The sequence below is a fragment of the Telmatherina bonti genome (assembly GCF_933228915.1).
Source record: "Telmatherina bonti genome assembly, chromosome: 1".
Lineage (NCBI taxonomy): Eukaryota > Metazoa > Chordata > Actinopteri > Atheriniformes > Telmatherinidae > Telmatherina > Telmatherina bonti.
The window spans coordinates 26,523,105-26,542,789 of record NC_136619.1 but is presented as its reverse complement, the minus strand read 5'-3'; the positions used below and the strand labels follow the sequence as shown (position 1 = coordinate 26,542,789).

The window sequence follows — 19,685 nt, the reverse complement described above, 5'->3', positions numbered from 1 at the left end:
AAAATCTAATTATTCTAAGGTTTTGTTTGTTTTGGACATTTCATGCCTTTCCAGTGTTTTTACACTCTACTCCTTGCAGCTGATGCAACCTTGTTTTTTTCATCACTTAATTAATTTAAAAATCCTAAATCTAATTCTGGGAATGAACCAGAATTTTGATTACAAATAACAAGGTCTACAGAGCATTAACATATCCATACAGTTTATAACTTTAATGAAGAGGTTGCAAAAGCCACATCAACACCATGGTGACTATGCAAAGTTTAACAGGCAAAAATGTCACGTGGTTACATGGGAGTAGGCTAAAAGCAGGTGTTTGTACGAGTGTGTAACAGCAATTAACGCTGTAAAATGCAGTGCCACCGTGAATAAATAGTTGTTGATTGAAAAATAACATTTACGGAAGCCGAGTTTTCTTTAAAAAAACAAAATCAAAAACAAAAAAAAAACATTAAATGACCATTGTAGTCACAATATAAGACCCCTCAAGAAAAAAAGTGTCTCACTTGCATGTGCCACACTTTTCCTGGTCTGTGCTCCTGCCTGGACCCCACATCTAAACCCCAGATCCATACACAATTCAAATAGTTAAACATGTACAATATAGTGACATAATTGTGTGATATCTGCTTGGTATCTTGATATCTCTGTGACCTTTTACCAATGAATACTCGAACAAATCACAGTTTTCAATAGCTACACTTTTCATTGGTATTCTACTTTTTAGACAATTTTATTATAACGACGCCTACCTCAGGTTTGTCACAAACAGCGGGACACAGTCAGAGAACATAAAAACCAGCAGCGAGTCCCAGTCAATGAATTTTCTAACGGTCGCCGCGCGTGTACAGTGGGCTGACAGCTCCCGCTCCCCTCTCTATAGTGGTATAGTCCACAGTGGCGCTTCTGGCTGTGCTCTGCCCTCCCTGCTCATTCACTCAAAGCCTTTCCAGTACTTCTTGTTTCGCACTAGTAAAAACGGAGCGTTTGCGCCTTTAGGTCCCCCCTCTTGTCGTCTCACTATCCAGTTCTGCTTGTCCGCTTCGCCTGGGGGACATGGAGGGAGTCAGCAGCAACAGGAGCATGTCTTACAGCAGATGGAGTTATGACAGGTAAGCCATATTTCCCTTTATGACAAGTGTAGGGTGCGTTTAAAATCACTATCTAGTCTGAAACGTTTCGTTGGCATTATCAAGGAAGGCCAATGTTGTAAACGTTGAAGCCATGTCTTTATGGGAACCCTCCCCCCTCCTTCTCTTCCTCCTCTTCCTCCCCCTCTTACTGTGTGCAAATTAGTTGTCAACGGGTTTGAAAATGAGAAATTGTGTCAGCATCACCTTGCATACTGACTGATGCACGGGAAGCTTGCTTCACTGGATGTTGTTGGTCAGTTCACAGCCGACCATTATCACACCGTGAACACATTCCTATGGTTGCAACTCTTTCTATCTATCTATCTATCTATCTATCTATCTATCTATCTATATATATATATATATATATATATATATATATATATATATATATATATATACATATACATATATATATATATGATTCGTTCACTACTGTATTTGACCAGTGGCACAAATTCAGTGCAAAACCTGAACAAAATGGGCAGAAAGTTGGCAGACCATCTCAGAAGAGGTCCCTGTGATTAACACCTCACATTATTGTGCCAAGTCAAAACACAGAGAATAAATGATAGAGCCAACCTGAGGGGCATTGGTGGGCTACAGTTTGATAATTTTTGTATTTAAAAACAATTACTCTCATTTAGAAAGGACTCAAAACAAAGAAGGATTACATGAATGAGAGATGCGATGTGATGTTTTCCTAACCATGTCCATCACAAGTGTGAATGAGTCAGTTGCTGAATTGACGTGACTGTTTGACGAAGCATGTTCAAGTGAAAAGATGAAGTGCTTTGAGTTTATCCACATGCTCAGCTACCACAAGCATTTTCAGAAATACTGACCGTACGCTGTTTGTTATTGATTAATCAATTCCTTTTAGGTCATACTGAGCCATAAATTTGGAATACAGTGGATGCTTGAAGATGCTGTTTCTGAATCATTGATTACTGGAGGCTTAGGCTGATGAGGTTTTACCCTGACAGCACAAAATATGTTGGTTCAGACAGTATAATTGGTATTCTGAATCTGTGTGTGGACGCCCAAGAGACTGTTGCCAGAGCTGGTGGTCTCTTAGCCTCCTAAGATTTGTTACAGCACTTTGACGGTTTATATCCTAATTGTGTGCAGCATTGTAAGAGGCACAGATGTTTGCGGAGTAAAGCAGGAATGCCATGTGATATTTTTATTTCAAAAGAAGTATTTTAATTCACATTTTTCTGATTTTTCATTTTATGCTGAGATATCTTATTTTGTCTGTTTTCTAAATTTTTCTAATCTTAATCTAATTCCATTTGTCCATTTTCTAAACCCACTTCATCTTGTTTAGGGTAAGTGGGTGGTAGGGGGCCTGAACTCATCAAAGCTGTCATCATGTGAGGGGCAGAGTACACCCTAGACTGGTCAGTAGTCCATCTCAGGTTCAACACAAGGACAAATGAGAAAACCGGCCATTCATCCACACCAAAGAGTCAATTTAAAGCTCTCTGTCATCCTTGCATACTTTTTGACAGTGGTGGGAGTAAAACATGATAATTACAGCTACACTCTGCTTTAACTGGTTGGAATTTTCAAGCAAAATTGAGAAATTAACATCTACTGAAATTTTTTTAGAGGCTCAAATAAATTCTACAAAATAAAAATTTGTATTTGGTAATAAGGAGAAACTTCTGTGATAAATGATTGCCTGAAGTCCAGACGTCATCACCAAAGTAGGATTTCTGTCCTTTATGAGGCTTTGCCAAGCCTTCATCAGCAGCTGTCTTCAGTCCATCTGAAATGAGGTCAGACCTAAAGAAGGCGAGGATATTAATAAATCATATCCAAATGTTTACAAGAGCCCCTTTTTTCCCTTTGCATGGACAACTTATAAATGCCATTTGTGGGTTAAGCAATGCACCATATTCACCAAAAATGGTTTTGAGAAGTTTTCCGAAGCATATCCAGTAATTTCCACAAAGGAGTCATGACTGGCTTTAATGTTGTACTGCCTAAGTTGCAGATTCATCATATTATGTGCTGTATGTTATTAAATCTTTGCAGTTTTACATTTTTTATTACACCTTACAATAACCCTGACCATCTATACTCAGTCACTTGTTGTATTAACCTGTGGTGAGATCTTGCATTCAGGTTAATATATTTAATCTTTTTTTTTTTTTTTTTTTTTAAATACAGAAACTAATGTTTAATATACATTTTAAGGGATTTCCAACATGTTTTCCTTCATCAGACATTCATCCAGCAGGGATTTAATAACACAATTTGCCACTAGACATGCAAAATAAAATACACTATAAATAATTGCTCATCTTTTAAGACTCCCCCACAGGATGTAGGTGTGTGACTGTGTCATGTTGGTGGGTTTTTGAAGGCATTGTAATTCATGGTGTAGCCTGTTAATTCTTTGAACAACTAGCTGTACAATCACACCTTGTCCTGGCATCTACTCAGTAAACACTAGTTCCAAGAGATGGAAGGGCAAGGTGGCCTGACAAGATACAATTCAGAGCCTGCAGATCTGGATTTTTTTTTATGGTTTTAACCACACATAAAGGTTAGCTTTAATCTCCCTGTGTACTTTGTGCTACCATTGTCAAACACAGGTTAATCAGGTATAGAAAAAACATAGAAAAAAGCATACTGTGCTGCAATTTTGAGATGAGAACGAGTGAAAAAGTGTTTTGATTACAATTAATGAGGATCATGCTGTAGTAATATCACTTCGTACCTCATCACCTTCAAAACTGCTGAACCATTTGTAAAATATGACCACAATCCATTTTTACAGATTTCAGCAATGGATCATGAAGTGGTTGAACCACAGTTTAAAAGAATATCTCTGATGATCCAGACTGAAAGATACAAACAGGCCAACCAGCTTTGGATTAATTTTCTAAATTAATTTCTTTCTTTTAATTACTTACAATGAAGTATGAACAATTTCCCAGGTCTCCTATAGAGCATATTGATCCGCTCTGACCCAGGGGCTCCACATTTCAGTAATGTCAGTGGATATATTTGATCGCATTGGTGATGCACTGACTGCTCAATCATGAATGCCAATTTACTGTCACAGTATGTTAAACTCACCAAGTTTTATCAAATGTTTTTTGTTTTTCTGTTTGTTTATTCATTACAAAATTATGTTGTAATTAATAATATTAAATAACTACAACCATTTAAAAGAAAAATGTTTAGAACCCAAATGACAATAATGAACTAAGATATTTCCAATAAGTCCACAGACTGCTTTAAAACACTTTTCTATTTCCTCTTTTTGTGCAGAAACCAGACTGAAATGTTCTTACATATCTCATAGATATAACTTTATTCAATACATTCATTAAATAAAATGCACACTCATGAACCTTTGCATCTATTTGTGTTTTAATGAATCAAAAGTAGTATTGATCAGTTCAGTCATCATTGTTTTCTTTTCTTTCTTTTATTGCTGCCTTCCCTTCCTGCTTTGGTCATAGCAGCTGCGTTGTTTTCCAGCCTGGAAGAAATATTGGGATTTTTCCTCAACCCCAGATTTTCATCATGAATGTATCCTGAGTTTACAAACTGGAGTTTATTGACCAAATTTAACCAGTATTGCATCACTGCTTCGTTGTTTGGGTTAGTTAACAAAAGATCATCTAAAGCCTTGATATGTTAACTGCTTTGTAGTTTAAATTCTAGTACTTGCAATGAAATCATTGATTGTAAATAAAGTAAATCATGTTTTTCTCTTTTATGTTATTCTTTGACATTTAACCAGTGAATATTTGCTGCTTTGTTATTCTATAGTGACTGCAGTGCCAGTCAATCAGTGTGGTCTAATATATCCAGGGCTGCAGAATTCATATCTCAGATTACTAACTTCTCAATATAGTTTTAGTGAAAGTAGATTTTAATCTTTATTGTCTCATTTTGCTTATGCCTTGGTTCATGATTGAGCCTGTCCTAGTGGCCTTGTATTGACACTGATGTGATGACGCAGAGTGAACATTAAATATAAATAAAGTCAAATAATTATGAAATGTTTAGTCAGGCTATGCCCTGTGATGGACTGGTGACCTGTGCAGGGTGTAACCCGGCTCTCAAGCCATGATTGATGGGATAGGCTCCAGCTTACCCCTGACCCTGAATTGGACAAGCAGTTAAGCAAATGGATAGATGAATAGACAGGCTGTATAGGTGTCAAGAAACAGCAGTTGTGTGTTGGATTAATCTGTTGTGTGTGTAAAATGTAGCTGATGGTGAGTGTGCATGTGAGTCTGTTTGTGATCAACATTGTTAACTGAGAAATGAGTCATTTAGATGGTTTGGAGAAAAATAACATATTACATAAATATAATACAAACAGTAAAGGAAAAGAGTCTCCTGATGACGTGGTACTAATCAGATGCCATTATTTTGTTGTTCTTCTTCCATGTAATCCTTCTTTTCCCTTGACCAACAATTGTTTTTGCATCTTAAACAGTTTATGAAACATTTCACTGTTGCAAAGTTTAGCTGGACAAAAATCTCATTTTCCAGTGTCATTGTTTTTTGATGAAGTAGCTCGGCCCCATTGAATATTATACAATGTTGTATTTTATTCCTCAGTGATTGAAACCAGTTTTTAGATATTTTGAGGGAGTGATGCTTCAGTGTAAAATCCTTTGCCACAGTCAGCAGAATTTCTGCAGTCACAATTCTATTAATCTAAAAGACAGTCAACAAACATAAATTATGCTTAAAAAGTAGTCGAAGTAGACAAGATAAGTTAGCCTGTTTTACACTTATTGCTAATGTATTGTCTAGTTCCAGCATGGTCTCACTAAAATGTGTGAAATAAGGTTTTTCCACATGTTTAATAGGTGAAAGTTTTACAGTCCAAACTCAAAAATTGTGAAATGATCACATTTTCATAAACAGTTTTGTGTCAGGTAAAGCTGCATCTCAAAGTGAGAGCATTGACCAGTGGGTCTTAAACTACAGTATATAATCACTGTTGATGTTTAGTTTTTAAACCAAACCATGTAGATCAATATGAACCAAAGCTATGTACTAAACTAACCATTAATGGTTTGATACAAAGTAGAAAAATGACCCCAGCCGAGAAAATATGGAAAAAAAAAATGTGGAAAATGTTTGAGGTTTAAAACAGCTTACCCATCCAAGGGGTAATAATCACACTATATTCAGAAATTAGGCACTTTTACCCAAAGTATCGAAGTAAGGAAAACATTTTGATGTGCGAGGTTCAAGAGCTTTCCTAACAGTACATCAATATGTAGATTGGAAGTTGGGGATTGAGCCAGAGACTTTTCCTCCTGAAAAACATCTGCATTGCATGCTATTAGCTGGATAAATCTATCAGTCTAAGTGTTTTTTGCTTTGGTTAGTTGCTTTCATCTGCTTCTTTCTGACACACATACACAAAAAAAAAAAAACATTTCACAAAAGGAGTTGGCACTGTAAGCCAATTCTTCAGCCTTCACCTAAATGCCTATGTTTCCCATAATCCTCATTCATAACAGCTTCACCATATTTTTCTTTATCAGAGTTGGATGGTATGATACTAGTGTGACACTATCAGCATTCACTATTCTTGCAGCGTATCCAATTGTTGTTTTGGACCTGAATTTATACTTTTACTCTTTATTGTATTTTATAGGTAATACACTCTCTAAATCAGCAATCACCAACTCCAGACATCTTGGGCCAATGCCCTGCAGGTTTTAGAAGTTTCTCTGCTGCAACACACTTGATTCTAATCAGTGGGTTGTCAAGAGGCTTTTGCAGAGCTTGATAACAAGCTGGTGGAGAACTGTTTTAGTTGAGTGAAGTGTGTTACAGTGGAAAAAAATCTCTAAAACCTGCAGGACGCTGGCCTAAGATATCCAGAGTTGGTGATTCCTTGTCTAAATTCTCTGCATGTATCTACTAAAACTCCAGTGGTATACTGTCTCTCTGCTTATGCTGCTTTAAGTGCTGCTTATGATTATGAAAAGGTTAGACGCAATGGGATACTGACAGATTTTGCAAATGGAAGACAGATTGCTATACTTATGTAATGCTGCTGATTGGTAAATACTAGTACAAGGTACCAAGGTATAAAAAAAATAGTATTCTGACATTTTTCTATGTTGTGGCAAGCTGTTACTGTGAGTAAAGCTTATGGACTCTGGTTTTAAATGGAATGATATCTGATGTAAAACAGAAAATAGCACTTTGTGGAATACATTTGACCCAGAACATACAAAACTCTTTTTATATCTGTTTTGTATCTGTTTTGTTGGAGTTTAAATATGACATGAGTCAGCTAGGTTTAATCTGAACTGCCAGCTGCTGTGAGGATTCATTCAACAATTCAAGTCCTATTACAATGAGAGCAAAATGATAAAACTACATATCTATTGTAATATAAATCATGTATGTGTATCAGATATGCAAGCCTGAGCCTAAGGTCTTTACATTGTATTAGAAAATGGCTAAATGAATCATTTGTTGCTTTGAGGTGTTAAGGAAGATTATCATGCCGCTGTGTAAGTCTGCTGAAGATTCAGTAGAAAGGTGTGGAGGTGTTTGTGTTGTACAGATTTTCATGACTTCATGAATTTATCTGTAATGACTGATACAAAAAAGAAAGAACAAAAGCTGATTTATTTATCCTTAATTTCTGAGCTTCAAATTAGGTTCCAGTTCTTTAGACAGGCATTGATTATAAGCAGTTTAATGTAAAAATTGAACATCCATTCATAGTAACTTAATATTTAAGATTTAGAATCCTTTTGGTTTCACCGTAAAGAAACAGTGCATCCCATAGAAACCTTGAGATATCTTAAAGTAAAAGCAAAAACAATGTATTTTTATTTATCTTTTTATTTATTGGTTTTTAACAAAAGCTAATACTTGATATTACGATTTAAAGAGGTGATTTTGTCAAACGACTGGCATTGTCTCTGCTAAGATATCATAAGTATTAAACGGTACGAAGGTGTTTGTAGCCCGATCACTTTGATGGCTTTGGGGTCTTGTTAAAACTGAGGAGGATGTTGGTTCTTCTTCACATCAAAGTGGATTAGTGTTGAAATGCCCTTTGAGCAGCAGGTGTGCTTTTGGAGCAGAAATCTGGGGCAACATAACAGTCCAGCTGTACTCAATAGGATGGGTGCTCCAAGAAAGAAAACTGAAAAATATGACAGCTAGTAATGTGGTACTTAATTCTTTGTGAGAGTTTTACTTTGTGAATTTGAAGATCAAGTGATGCTTGACAGATCAGATTTAATTTAAACATAAAGTTTGTCCACTCTCGACATGAAAACGATTTTGCAGATGTGCTGCTTCATTACCATCACCTCTTGTCTCCAAATGAGAATTTCTGTTGGTCCTTATGCTACCTGAAATGAAGGTAGGAACTTGTGTGTCAGCCACAAAAAAGCTGCAAAACTACAAGCTTATGTTTCAGTGGCAAATGTCAGTATATTACACGCCTCCTCATTATAGGTGTTTCAGTCATTTTACAAATTCCTGCAAGATTTGGCTGAGCTATGCGTCTGTTGCTGTCGATGGAAGACAAAGTTTTCTTCAAAGAAAGGACTTTACAAAAAGGATAGCACAGGTATTTACATTTGTACTGATATCAAATTTGTACTTTCTGCTCTGACTACAAGATAATTTTCTAGTGCTTTCTAAAATTACCAGTATTTAAAAAAAAAAAAACTTTTAATAAGTATTACACATTTCAGATAGAGCGTTACTAACAATATTACGATATACTTTCTCACATCTGGGATCAGTTTTATTTCTAGCTGGATCAGGCATGTCATGTTCAGAGAAATAGACATGTGGTAAAGCTGCAGCATGCTGCAGCTACCCTGTCTAAGGAGCTGCATAGTCCCCCTATGAGATGGTTGAGACTTAAACAGCATGTCTTTATATTGTGTTAAGGGCAAAACTCCAAATTACTCCTATTGTTACTTCCAGTACAGTCATTTACTGATTTATATACACTTTTTAAAATAAATGTGATTATGTAATAAACAGTCAATTCATGAAGATAATGGGACCCCTTGCTGAGAATTATAATTGGCTCTGATTGCCACTTGATTAACTGTATTAAAAGTTGTAGCTGTAGTTATAGTACAGGGTTCACATTTTTAAAGTATTACAAAGAGATAATTAGATTTTGATACTAATATGGATAAGTTCAATGAATAAAGTGGTTTCCCAACCAGGAGCTTTTGTGAATAGTTGCCACCATGATGAATGATGAAAATAATGTTCACTAGACTTTTTTTCTTTCCTTATTTAGTTCATGTAAGAATAATTAACTGAATTTTTCTTGAACTGCTCTTTTTTTTTTTTTTTTTTAAATCTCATTGACATTTGGTATTCATTTTATTTCCTAACCTTATACAAGCTTTCTCCCTGTCACCCACCTATGAAAAATGCCATACTGGTCAGAGCTGAAAAACGAGAATGTCGAAAAGCTGAATGCAGGCTGCAGAAAACAAAGCTGCAGGTTCACTATGAGATCTATAAAGAGAGACTGGGGATTTATAATCTGTAGCTGAGAAATGCAGGATGATCTTTCTTTTCTGACATCATTACTGAACACAGCAATAATGCTCGAGCCTTGTTCATTACTGTTGAATGACTTAACTAATCCTCCTGTATCAGTATCTCTAGAACTTCTATCCAAACAGGCTTGTATGAGTTTGCTTCTTTCTTTACTAACAAAATTCTGAAAATCAGGCAGTCAGTTGCTATTTCCATTCCATGGCACGACATATGTCCTCCACTTAGATTAGACATAAACCCCATGACAACTTTTTCTCCTATCCGTCCTAATAACCGGGATGAGATCATTTGCCACCTAAAAACCCACCTACTATCCTGAAGTCCTGTCAACAGGGTTTTTAAAGAATATTTCAGGATGTATAACCTCAGATATTTTAAAGATGTCTCTTCTTTCAGGTGTCTTCTCTCAGACCCTAAGAACAGCCATCTTCAAGCTGTCATCAACAGCTCTGGGCTGGTTTGAAACCTCCTATATCTTAATAAGATTATAGAAAAAGGTGCCTTTCAAGAGTTACACATATTCCTGACACTAGATAACTGTTTTGATGTCTACCAGTCAGGTTTTCAGCCACACCATATCACAAGACTGCTCTAGTTAAGATCTTATATCATATCTGCTTATTGTACAGCTGGATCTCAGCTATGCATTTGAGATAGTCACCCATAACATCTTATTAAACCGACTCAGTAAGATTGTGTGACATTGCAGTTAATAGTTTGAGTCTTATTTAAAAGACAGGGACTACTTTGTGTCTATAGGCAACTATAAACCTGAGTGAACTAAAATAACCTGTGGAGTTCCCCAAGGCTCCATTTTGGGGCCACTACTGTTCAACATCTACATGCTCCCATTCTCTCAAATTATTAAAAACTACCAAATATGTTACTATAGTTATGTTGATTACAAACAAATCTACTTAACTATCTCATCAGGAGACTATAGATACAAACTCTGATCAAGGGCATTGATCAAATTGAAGATTGGATGTGTCAGAACTTCTTCAGATAAATGAAAAGTAAACTGAAATCACAGGTTTTGGAGCTGAGAAAGAACTGAATAAGTCACAAATGAGCTTTAATGAGCTATGTTAATAACAAAGCCTTGGCATAGTCCTGAACTCAGACCTAAATTTCAGCAGCCCCTCTGGGGGCCTCCTGGCCTAACTGGCTTCACTGGCTTCTTGTTTGTCAAAGAACTAGTTTACAAAGCACTGAATAGTTTAGGACCAAGATTCATAATTGATCTTCTGGTTTGTCATGAACAGACTAGATCCTAAGGTCAGCAGGAACAAGTTTACCTTCCATTCTCAGACTTAGAAAAAAACATGGAGAGGCAGCATTAAGTTTTTATGAAACTGTCAGCTGCTTTAAATGGAGATTAAAAACTTTATTTGCCACCTTTTATCAAAATCACTGTTAAGTAAGCTTTTTCCTCCTCTCTTTTTATTTAATGTTCTAATGTAGTTATCTAAATTAGTTATCCAAATTTCTTTAAATTTTTTTCATTTTTTCTGCTCCCCACAAGTACTTTAAATTGTGTTGTACATGAGATGTGCCATATAAATAAACTTGCCTTAAATTGCCTAACCCTACATAGTAGACTTAAAACAGGTATTTTAGCTTCCATTACTTGTAAACCATTAATTTAAAATACAATATATATCTATACATTAAAAGCATTACTCATCAGGTGAAATTTCTTAAAATCTCACTGGACTCTGATCTTTATGGTATTTGTGTATTAGTTTTTCAAATGATTTCTTTTGACCAATTTTAGTTTACTATACATTTAATCCCTTCTTTTATGTCTTGTATTAGTCTTCTGAATAATGTTCTTATTAGGGTCTAAAAGATATGATATGTTAATTCTACTCCCTCTTGCTATTCTTTTATTCATCTTCATCCTCTCCTGTGCAGCTCTGTGCCACTGGTGAATTTGTGTGGGATATGCCCCTGGAGCTGGTTGCTATGGTGAGACATCATGGCATAAATTGTGAAAGTGGCATGAAGTTTTTGAGAAATAGGGTTGTGTTTCTGTGTGACAGTAGTGTAAACAGAAATCAGAAATGATTTCAGCATACCTCCAAGACCCACAAATATAATAAAATGCAATTTTTGCAACTTGGTTACTCCACTTTTGTCTAATTTGGTCTGGAAACATGAAGAATGTTCAATTTGTGTCAGTTGCTTGTTTTAATTTTAATTTGAAAACCATAGGCTGTTCTCCATATCAACATTAAAAATGTTTTACCGTACAGGAAATGATTCTGATGGTACCAAGTCCACCTCCTTTTCTACTTGTGTAAATCTATGAAATCATTCTTCTGTGAACAAAGTGCTCTGTTGGCACTATTTAATGATTAAACATGGTCTTCTCCCAAACATAATCCCATGTAGTGTTTTTGCTTTCAGGCTAAAACAGAATATTCATACGTTTAACATCTAGAAGTCACAAGGACAAATGCATTTGATTTGTTAATTTACAAACAAATTCTTTACGTAGTCATAGTTTTCCAAATCTAACCAAGTATTTTTGATTCGTAATCCTAGCTTTATCAAGTTTTTTGTCTAAATCCAACAAAAAAAATTTAGCTGCTTTGTGTCATTTTCTGTTTCCCTCCCACTACCTGTAGAGGCCAGTAGGTTACAAGATACCATTTATGGGTCATATTTAATGGTATGAACAAACAACCCATTCATTTGAAGTACTTGTTGAATCATTACGATACATTGAAGCATGGGAGATTGGAGCTTAAGAATTAGTGAAGTTCAGCGTTTTGGATCAGTTGGAGGCTTTTTAGAGTCACTGGAAGACTCTTGATATTACTGATTTGCACTGTCATCTTGGCTGCAATTATTCTGAAGTATTGTGATATGATAACCTGTTGCGTGATAGCATAATGGAAAGCAACTGGACTCTCAAGGTTGTAATGATCTTACAATGTGTTCAATTCCAGGGACTCCTCACATTTAGAACTGAGGAGTTATTAGGTAAAATCAGAAGTTGCTTAGGAATTACATTTGTCAAACTTTACCATAGAAATATGACATCCCTGACTTTCATAATAGTCCAAACATATTTAAAATGATTAGCCATTTGTTTTTGTATTGTTGGTGTGTAACTCCAGCAGACCCAGGTTACCTGAGGCCCAGACATGGCCACATGGATGTTGTGTTTTCCATACTTTGAAAGAAGTTGTTGCTGTCTTATGCCTCTGTTTCTTCTTAATGTTTCTGTTGTGCCTTTGTTTTACACAGTCTGTAAAAAAAAGAGTAACATTTAAGACAAAACACAAAAGAAAAAAAGAGTAACACACTAAATCTATAAAGACTTAGTCATAAGATAATGGTCCATCTCTAAAATTTTTCTCCTGATTCCTTCCTGACTTGCTTTGTTCTGCACTTCTGTTTTTTCTAAATGAAACTTTCATTCAATAATGCACTTTTCAACAAGTTTTGTTTCATCAGTTAAGGCTGATCTATAAAATACTATATAATTGATATGCTAGTGAATTATATTGAAAACATTGATCATATAATGTCTCTGCACTGTTTTTATGTATTATTTAAAATTTATAGTGTTTATTTATTTAAACAGAATTGACTGGGAGCCAAAACCACATTATTATTTGATTGGTTAACAGCTATAGGATGACTTTGATCAAGTAGATATATTACTGCTGCAACAAGAACCTGAGTATTGTGGATGTTGTGAAACAATTATATTCTTATTCTTACTTATATACTGTATGGCCCTGTTGTCCTCAGTGTGGATATTATCTGTTATCGAAATAAATTGTTTTCCTGATACTTGCTTTTGAGGGTCAGTCTGGCTAAGAATAAATTAGACATGAAGAATTAAATAGTTAGAGAAAAGCAGATCCTTTTCTTCTTGACTTAAAAAGGTCTTGAATAACAGCAGATGCAAAGACATAAATATTTATTCAGACAATATGCCCTTCAGAGCCAGTGTTTGCATCCTGTCACAAGCAGTTTGTCCTTTGCTGACTTGACTTCTAAAAATTAATGAGCTTCTTGGTGTATAAATTGACAGCCAAGGCCCGATATTACAGACTACTAGCTGTGATAGTGTAGCTGATATTATTATAAGTGTTTTTGTTTTTGTTTTTATGACATTGTGAGGACAAAAAGGCTGACAAAACGTGAACTTTAGGTTGACTTCCTGTAAACAAAATGCTTCCCTATTTGTGTTTTTCTTTTTTTCTTTTTTCTACAGTGAATGTCCTGTGGATGGATATGACAAACATTTTACTCAGTTTCGCTTTCAAGTACCTACATGTGCTATATACCATTGGAAAGCTAAGATTCTCGTGATTTGAATGACATATGCCAGGCAACAATCATAACTGTAGTTTTGCAATGCATTTCACCTTTGACGCCATACAGTACTCTATTAGCATTGTCACGAACAAACGATTAGGTATAGGTAAAAATGTGAATTTTGGGTGCTGGTTTTCTTTACTTAAAGCTGCTTTAAAAGAAAGATGGCAGGGAGGGAGGTGGTAGGACGTGCAGCAAGCCTGGCCTAACTGCTCATATATATATATATATATATATATATATATATATATATATATATATATATATATATATATATATATATATATATATACACATGAGAGAATGACAGTGCCTTCACACTGATGACATCAGCAAGGAAATACTAACCTTTAAATCTAATTTTAATACAAAAACCCAGGTAAGTTCAACCTCTTGATCAAGCACATGATGTAAAAAGGCTGAAGTTCTTTGATGTTTTTGTATTAATTAGATTTAAAGATATATATATACACATAGATATAGATATCTATATATATATATCTATATATATATATATATATATATATATATATATATATATATATATATAGATATATATATATATCTATATATATAGATATATATTGAGAACAAGTCTCAATAAAAGGACTATGGAACCGTGAAAGCGCTATGTTGTAGCTGCAATTTCACCACAGAAACATAAGAACTTGCAAAACTGTTCATCACCACACGTGTGTTAGATTTCCCACAACAGCAGATGCCTGCAGGACACATTTTGCTCTGATGACGCACACTGGCACACACAGACTCATATGGTGAAAGCAAACACAGAACATGATGAAAGTCTGTTAATAGCCTTTATTCCCTACACAGCACAGTATGTGGACATAAATTGATTAGAAAGGAGTGCTTTACTTATTAGGAAGATGCTCCTTTTGGTGTTTACTGCTTAGTAGACTGAAACATGTAAATGTTGACTGATCCACCACTCAAAACTTGCACCACTGAAAAATACAATATTGAACCAGAAAGCAGTCTTCAGTAACTAATTTACCACATATTTTTTCTTGTTTTAAATGTGTGTTTGCAGGAATCAACACTTCTCTTTCACCCAGATTGTGAAGTTGCTGTTGTAGGGTGTGTGAAGCAGAAAACACAAAGCTTATGCTATCTTACAGCACCTCCATGTGTCCATGAGTCAATATTGCACATTTTTGCCATTGTTCAATGGTGACCCCTGCTGATCATGAAAGAAAAAACACTCCGTGCCACTTACTGCTGCATCACAGCAATGTACACTGCAGGTACAGCCAGACGTTAATTAATCATAGCTATGACAACTAGCAAACAGGTAACGCGTTTGTGTTTGTGCATGTGTGTCTTCCCCTGAGGTAGATATTATAGTGTAATTACCTACCAGTGAGCTTTTAAATGATAATTAGTCACAGTTGTTGCCATGGTCACGGGAGTGAACTGGCAGAGAAGGCAGCGTGACATACAGAGGTAGACATTAGCAACTGCCTCCTCCCAAAGATGCTGAGTCTGGAAATGATTTGTGCAATACTGGCTGATATTTACCCTCCCTTCAACCATCCACCTGTGCACACAGAATTAAAAAAAATTCATTAGTTCAGATTTACATGATAAGTCATGTTTTTTATCAAACCATGACACACTTGAATGTGAATTCTGAGCAAACAAGCTAATAGATTTTTTAATGTGCTGCGTTTTAAAGAATATAACAAGGGCCAGGAGAGAAAAAAAACAACCCAAAAACCCCTCTATTTCAAGATTACGGCCCAGTTTCATTTACCGATTCATGTTTTTATCGGCAGTAAATTGCTTTATGTTCTTTTTGGGAGGTTTCAAAGCTGGAGATGATGTGTGGTACTGCCAGGACTAATTTGAAGTACAAGAAAAAGACAACAGATAAGAAAAACCAGAAACAACTTGGAATGAGTGAATCACATGTATAGTATATACTGTAATTTCTCTAAAGATAGATACAGAACTCACACCATACAGCACAAGGCAACACTGTCGTTTAACATCTCTGCCTCACTGCTGCCTTTTTATCAGCAAGGTGTGAGGTGTGTTACTGTGTCACTCTGTGTGGGATGTCCTAGCCTTCGTCTTAACCAAGGGTACAATATTAACATCAGAAAGGAATTCATGTGCTTATTGTGGCAAAACAAAATCTTACCAGGGAGTTTTATTAGCTGTGGAACGAATCTGTTAACACAGCCCTAGCAGCCAGACATTTAATGAAGTACTGCACTTTTAACAGCCGGAAAATTACACTGGAAGCTAAAACCACAATTGAGCTGTCCTGAAATCTAAACACATCTGTTTATACAGAGGGATGATGTAGGAGATGACTCATCTGTCCATATTGGGGTTTGTCCCTCTTGTTATATTAAGATGTTCATCTTTGTCTGTTGCCCTTGGATACAAGAGGTTTCCAAATGGGAACGCTGCCATAAACAGCAAGCCAAGCTTAAGATATTTAGTCTTCCTGGAGGCTGTAACACTGAGGTATTAATTCCAGCCTCTGGGTGTTCTTAAGGCATTGTTACGTAATGTTTAGCAAATATCTGATTACCTCTGCTAAAGAGGTTATACGGCTGGTTGGATAGTTGTTTGCCAGTTTGTTTGTAAGCAGGATTATTTGTAGATGAATAAAAATTTCACCGGAGGTGCTGCATAGATCAACTTAAACGTAATTAACTACTGATGCTTGTCTATATGTTTAGATCAAGAGATTTTCATATATTCTACCTTGGTAAAAAAATGCAGTCTCGTTCTGTTGTGGTGATTTTTTCAATTTTTTTTATCACGTGCTTTTGTTTGACAGGCCAACACAGATAAACACCGTTTTAGTAATCAGTTAGCCGTGTTGCATCAGCGTACTTGTAGCTTAGATTCATTTGGAGTGTATAATTTTAATTTTTACCTTGGATCAGACTAATCATCTGCATGACATCCAGTTGTTTTATTTTGCATGTCTCCCACAGAAATATGGCAATAGAAGCATATATTATGCATATTTATGTAAGAAGCATAGGGAGCATAGCTGTACATAGAGATAAAGCGGAGTTATTGAATGGAGAATGGAGAGGAACTTTGGTGTGTTGAGGCAGTCCATCTGGTTGCCTCACTGGGACACTGTTTCATCCAGCATGACATTTTCTAATCCAAATCATGTTTAATGCATGCCCTCTGATGGCCACTGAGCAATGAGATACAGGGTTTTATGTTGACACAAGAACTGTGCATGTGTATCTGTAGTTGTATGCGAGTGCATGCATCAATCACTCGCTGCTGATGCATTTGCATAGTTTTACGCTGTTACTTTTGATGACAAACACTTGTGTGAACACATCTCTGGTGCACATTGATCTTTAAAGTCTATTTGATCTGATAATGACAAATATGGTCTCTAAAAAAATCTAAATTAATTATGAATGAAAGCCGAGTGCTGCATAAGCCTTTGTGCTGTTTTCCTCATCTTTCCTTTCATGCACAAGTACGTATATATTTAGTTACTCTGACTCATACGCACAAACAGCATATCTCTTTCCCCTTCTTGGAAATTGCCAATTTTTACCCAAATACCTCCCATCAACCTTCTTAGAGTGCTTTTTTGCTTTTAGCACTTTAACCAGTTTTCTTTGATTGTTCGTGTCAAATCAGTTTTCAATGAATGTTCATCCACTGATGTGGATTCACAGCGGGCCTTGTTTATCTTTTCCTGCCCTGTGTTGTTTTGACACGATAATAATTTAATGATATCTGATTATGACTGCGCTTACTCAAAACGATTGTCTGAAGTAACTTGAATATTCTTCTGTCTTATCACTTTTAAAAATGTTCCAGTCATTTGCTTGAGTGCATTATATGCTGCTATCTTTGTGGAAAATATGTTGAACAAATTGTTCTTACAGCCTTTGAGCAGAAGTCTATACCTTCGTTAAAGCCAGATTAAAAATTGTAGCTGCATTTTGTTGGCATATTAAAGTGAATATCTCTTATCATCGTTTTCTGATTAAGAAAGCACAAATGCCATAACTGATGCTTTTCTACCATTTTTTTTATAATTAAAATGTTCTTAAGCTCAAACTATTGAAGATGTATGTTTAAGAGGCTATAAAATTGTCAAAACATAGATTACTGTCTCATAATTAAAATAAAATAAAAAGAAAATGCCTCTATTATACAAAGTGTATTAACACAGCTAAATGTATATATTGGACTTTTTGCTTGTATTAATCTCCAGGAAGGTATGCTATGCAGGTAAAATAGTAAGATACAGCACCAGTAAAAGGTTTGGACACACTTTTCTATTAGATTTAATTGGAAAGTGTGTCCAAACTTTAGAATGGTGCTGTAAATAAACATACAGGCATGCTTGTGTTTCCCTTGTCTTTTATTTCAGTGCAACATCAAGTTGCACTCATTCACAAGATGTTGCAGCATCCACTGGAGCTGTTTCATTTCTCTGTTGCTCAGCTGTGTTGTACATGCATAATTTAACAGGTGAGCCTTATTAAACACCATCCACCCTCTAAATCCTGATGTCAGCATGGCTCTTATAGCTTACAATAACACACCACTTACACAATCCATCGGGCATGGTCCAGTCGCTCTGGGACGAAGGAGCTCCTGTGAGTGATGTGACGTAATATGCATTCAGTTAGTGACTCAATGTGTCCTAATCACTTTCTTTGAAGTTTTATTCCTCATGAATCTTTATAGCAATTTTTTTTTCAGGTGATGCTGCATTTAGGCAGTTGAACTATCGTTAATGATGTCATTGAATATATAAATAATGGAAACTGAGCATGAACTGTTTGACCCTGTTAACATTGAGAGCAGCCATTTTGATGGAAAATAAAACTGTGAGAAAGACACAAAAAAACCACAACATGGAATAAAAAAGTGCTAAGTTTCTGTTCTGAATGAAGTAAAAATGTACTACTGCGCCTTTTATAAATTCTCAAATATAAAAATGGTCATGTTCAGCTTTGCAAGTTGCAGGGCATTTTTAAAGAAAGGAAAAGCCCTCCAATCCTCTGAAAGCTCTAACTGTACAAACTGTGTCTTCCAAAGGAGGGTGCAGTGCAGCACTAACATAAAAATATGCTGTTCATGTAGTCAGTCATGCACGCTTGAAATGTACTAGATCTGGTGGCTTGTGAATTGGCTGCAGCTGCATACTATGCTTTTTGGTTGATCTGTGCAAGAGAAAAATATCCAACATTTCAACATTAACTAAAAAAGAAGTCACTCATCAGTTGACACATGTCCTGTATAGTTGATCAGACTGCTGGATTGTTAAGGCTGTGCACTCTGCAGCTGTAGTTCAGTCATTCTGACTGAGACAAGCAGACACAAGCCAGATATCCATTTGTACATCAGTGTGCTTTCTGTGCCAGACCATTTTTATAATTACAGATACTGCTGGCCTCCCGTTACCAACAATAAAATGCCCCTGGGAGAACTCTGTCTAAATTCTGGATTGGGAAAATTGGATTTGTCAAGAGGATCTTATCATTTGCTGTTAAATCCTACAGTGGCTGCAGGGTCACATGGGAAATAAGGAAGGAACTAAAGAAGAAGAAAAAAGAAGTCAGTCTCCCTCCTACTTCTAACTCTCTCAGGACCTGAGCCAAACTTCAAAGTCCTCCCTTC

The 19,685-nt window shown here is 35.9% G+C and overlaps 1 protein-coding gene across 1 annotated transcript in view; it reads left to right on the top strand.

The window, feature by feature from the left end:
• Positions 1–1,056: 1,056 nt before the first annotated feature.
• The window catches only part of tub (TUB bipartite transcription factor), a gene marked incomplete at both ends in the record, with an annotated part of 47,133 nt that continues 28,504 nt past the window's right edge, over positions 1,057–19,685 (top strand). The window contains one exon of the mRNA XM_079242096.1: positions 1,057–1,112. Coding sequence (XP_079098222.1) covers positions 1,057–1,112 — 56 coding nt within the window. The remainder of the gene's footprint in view (positions 1,113–19,685) is intronic.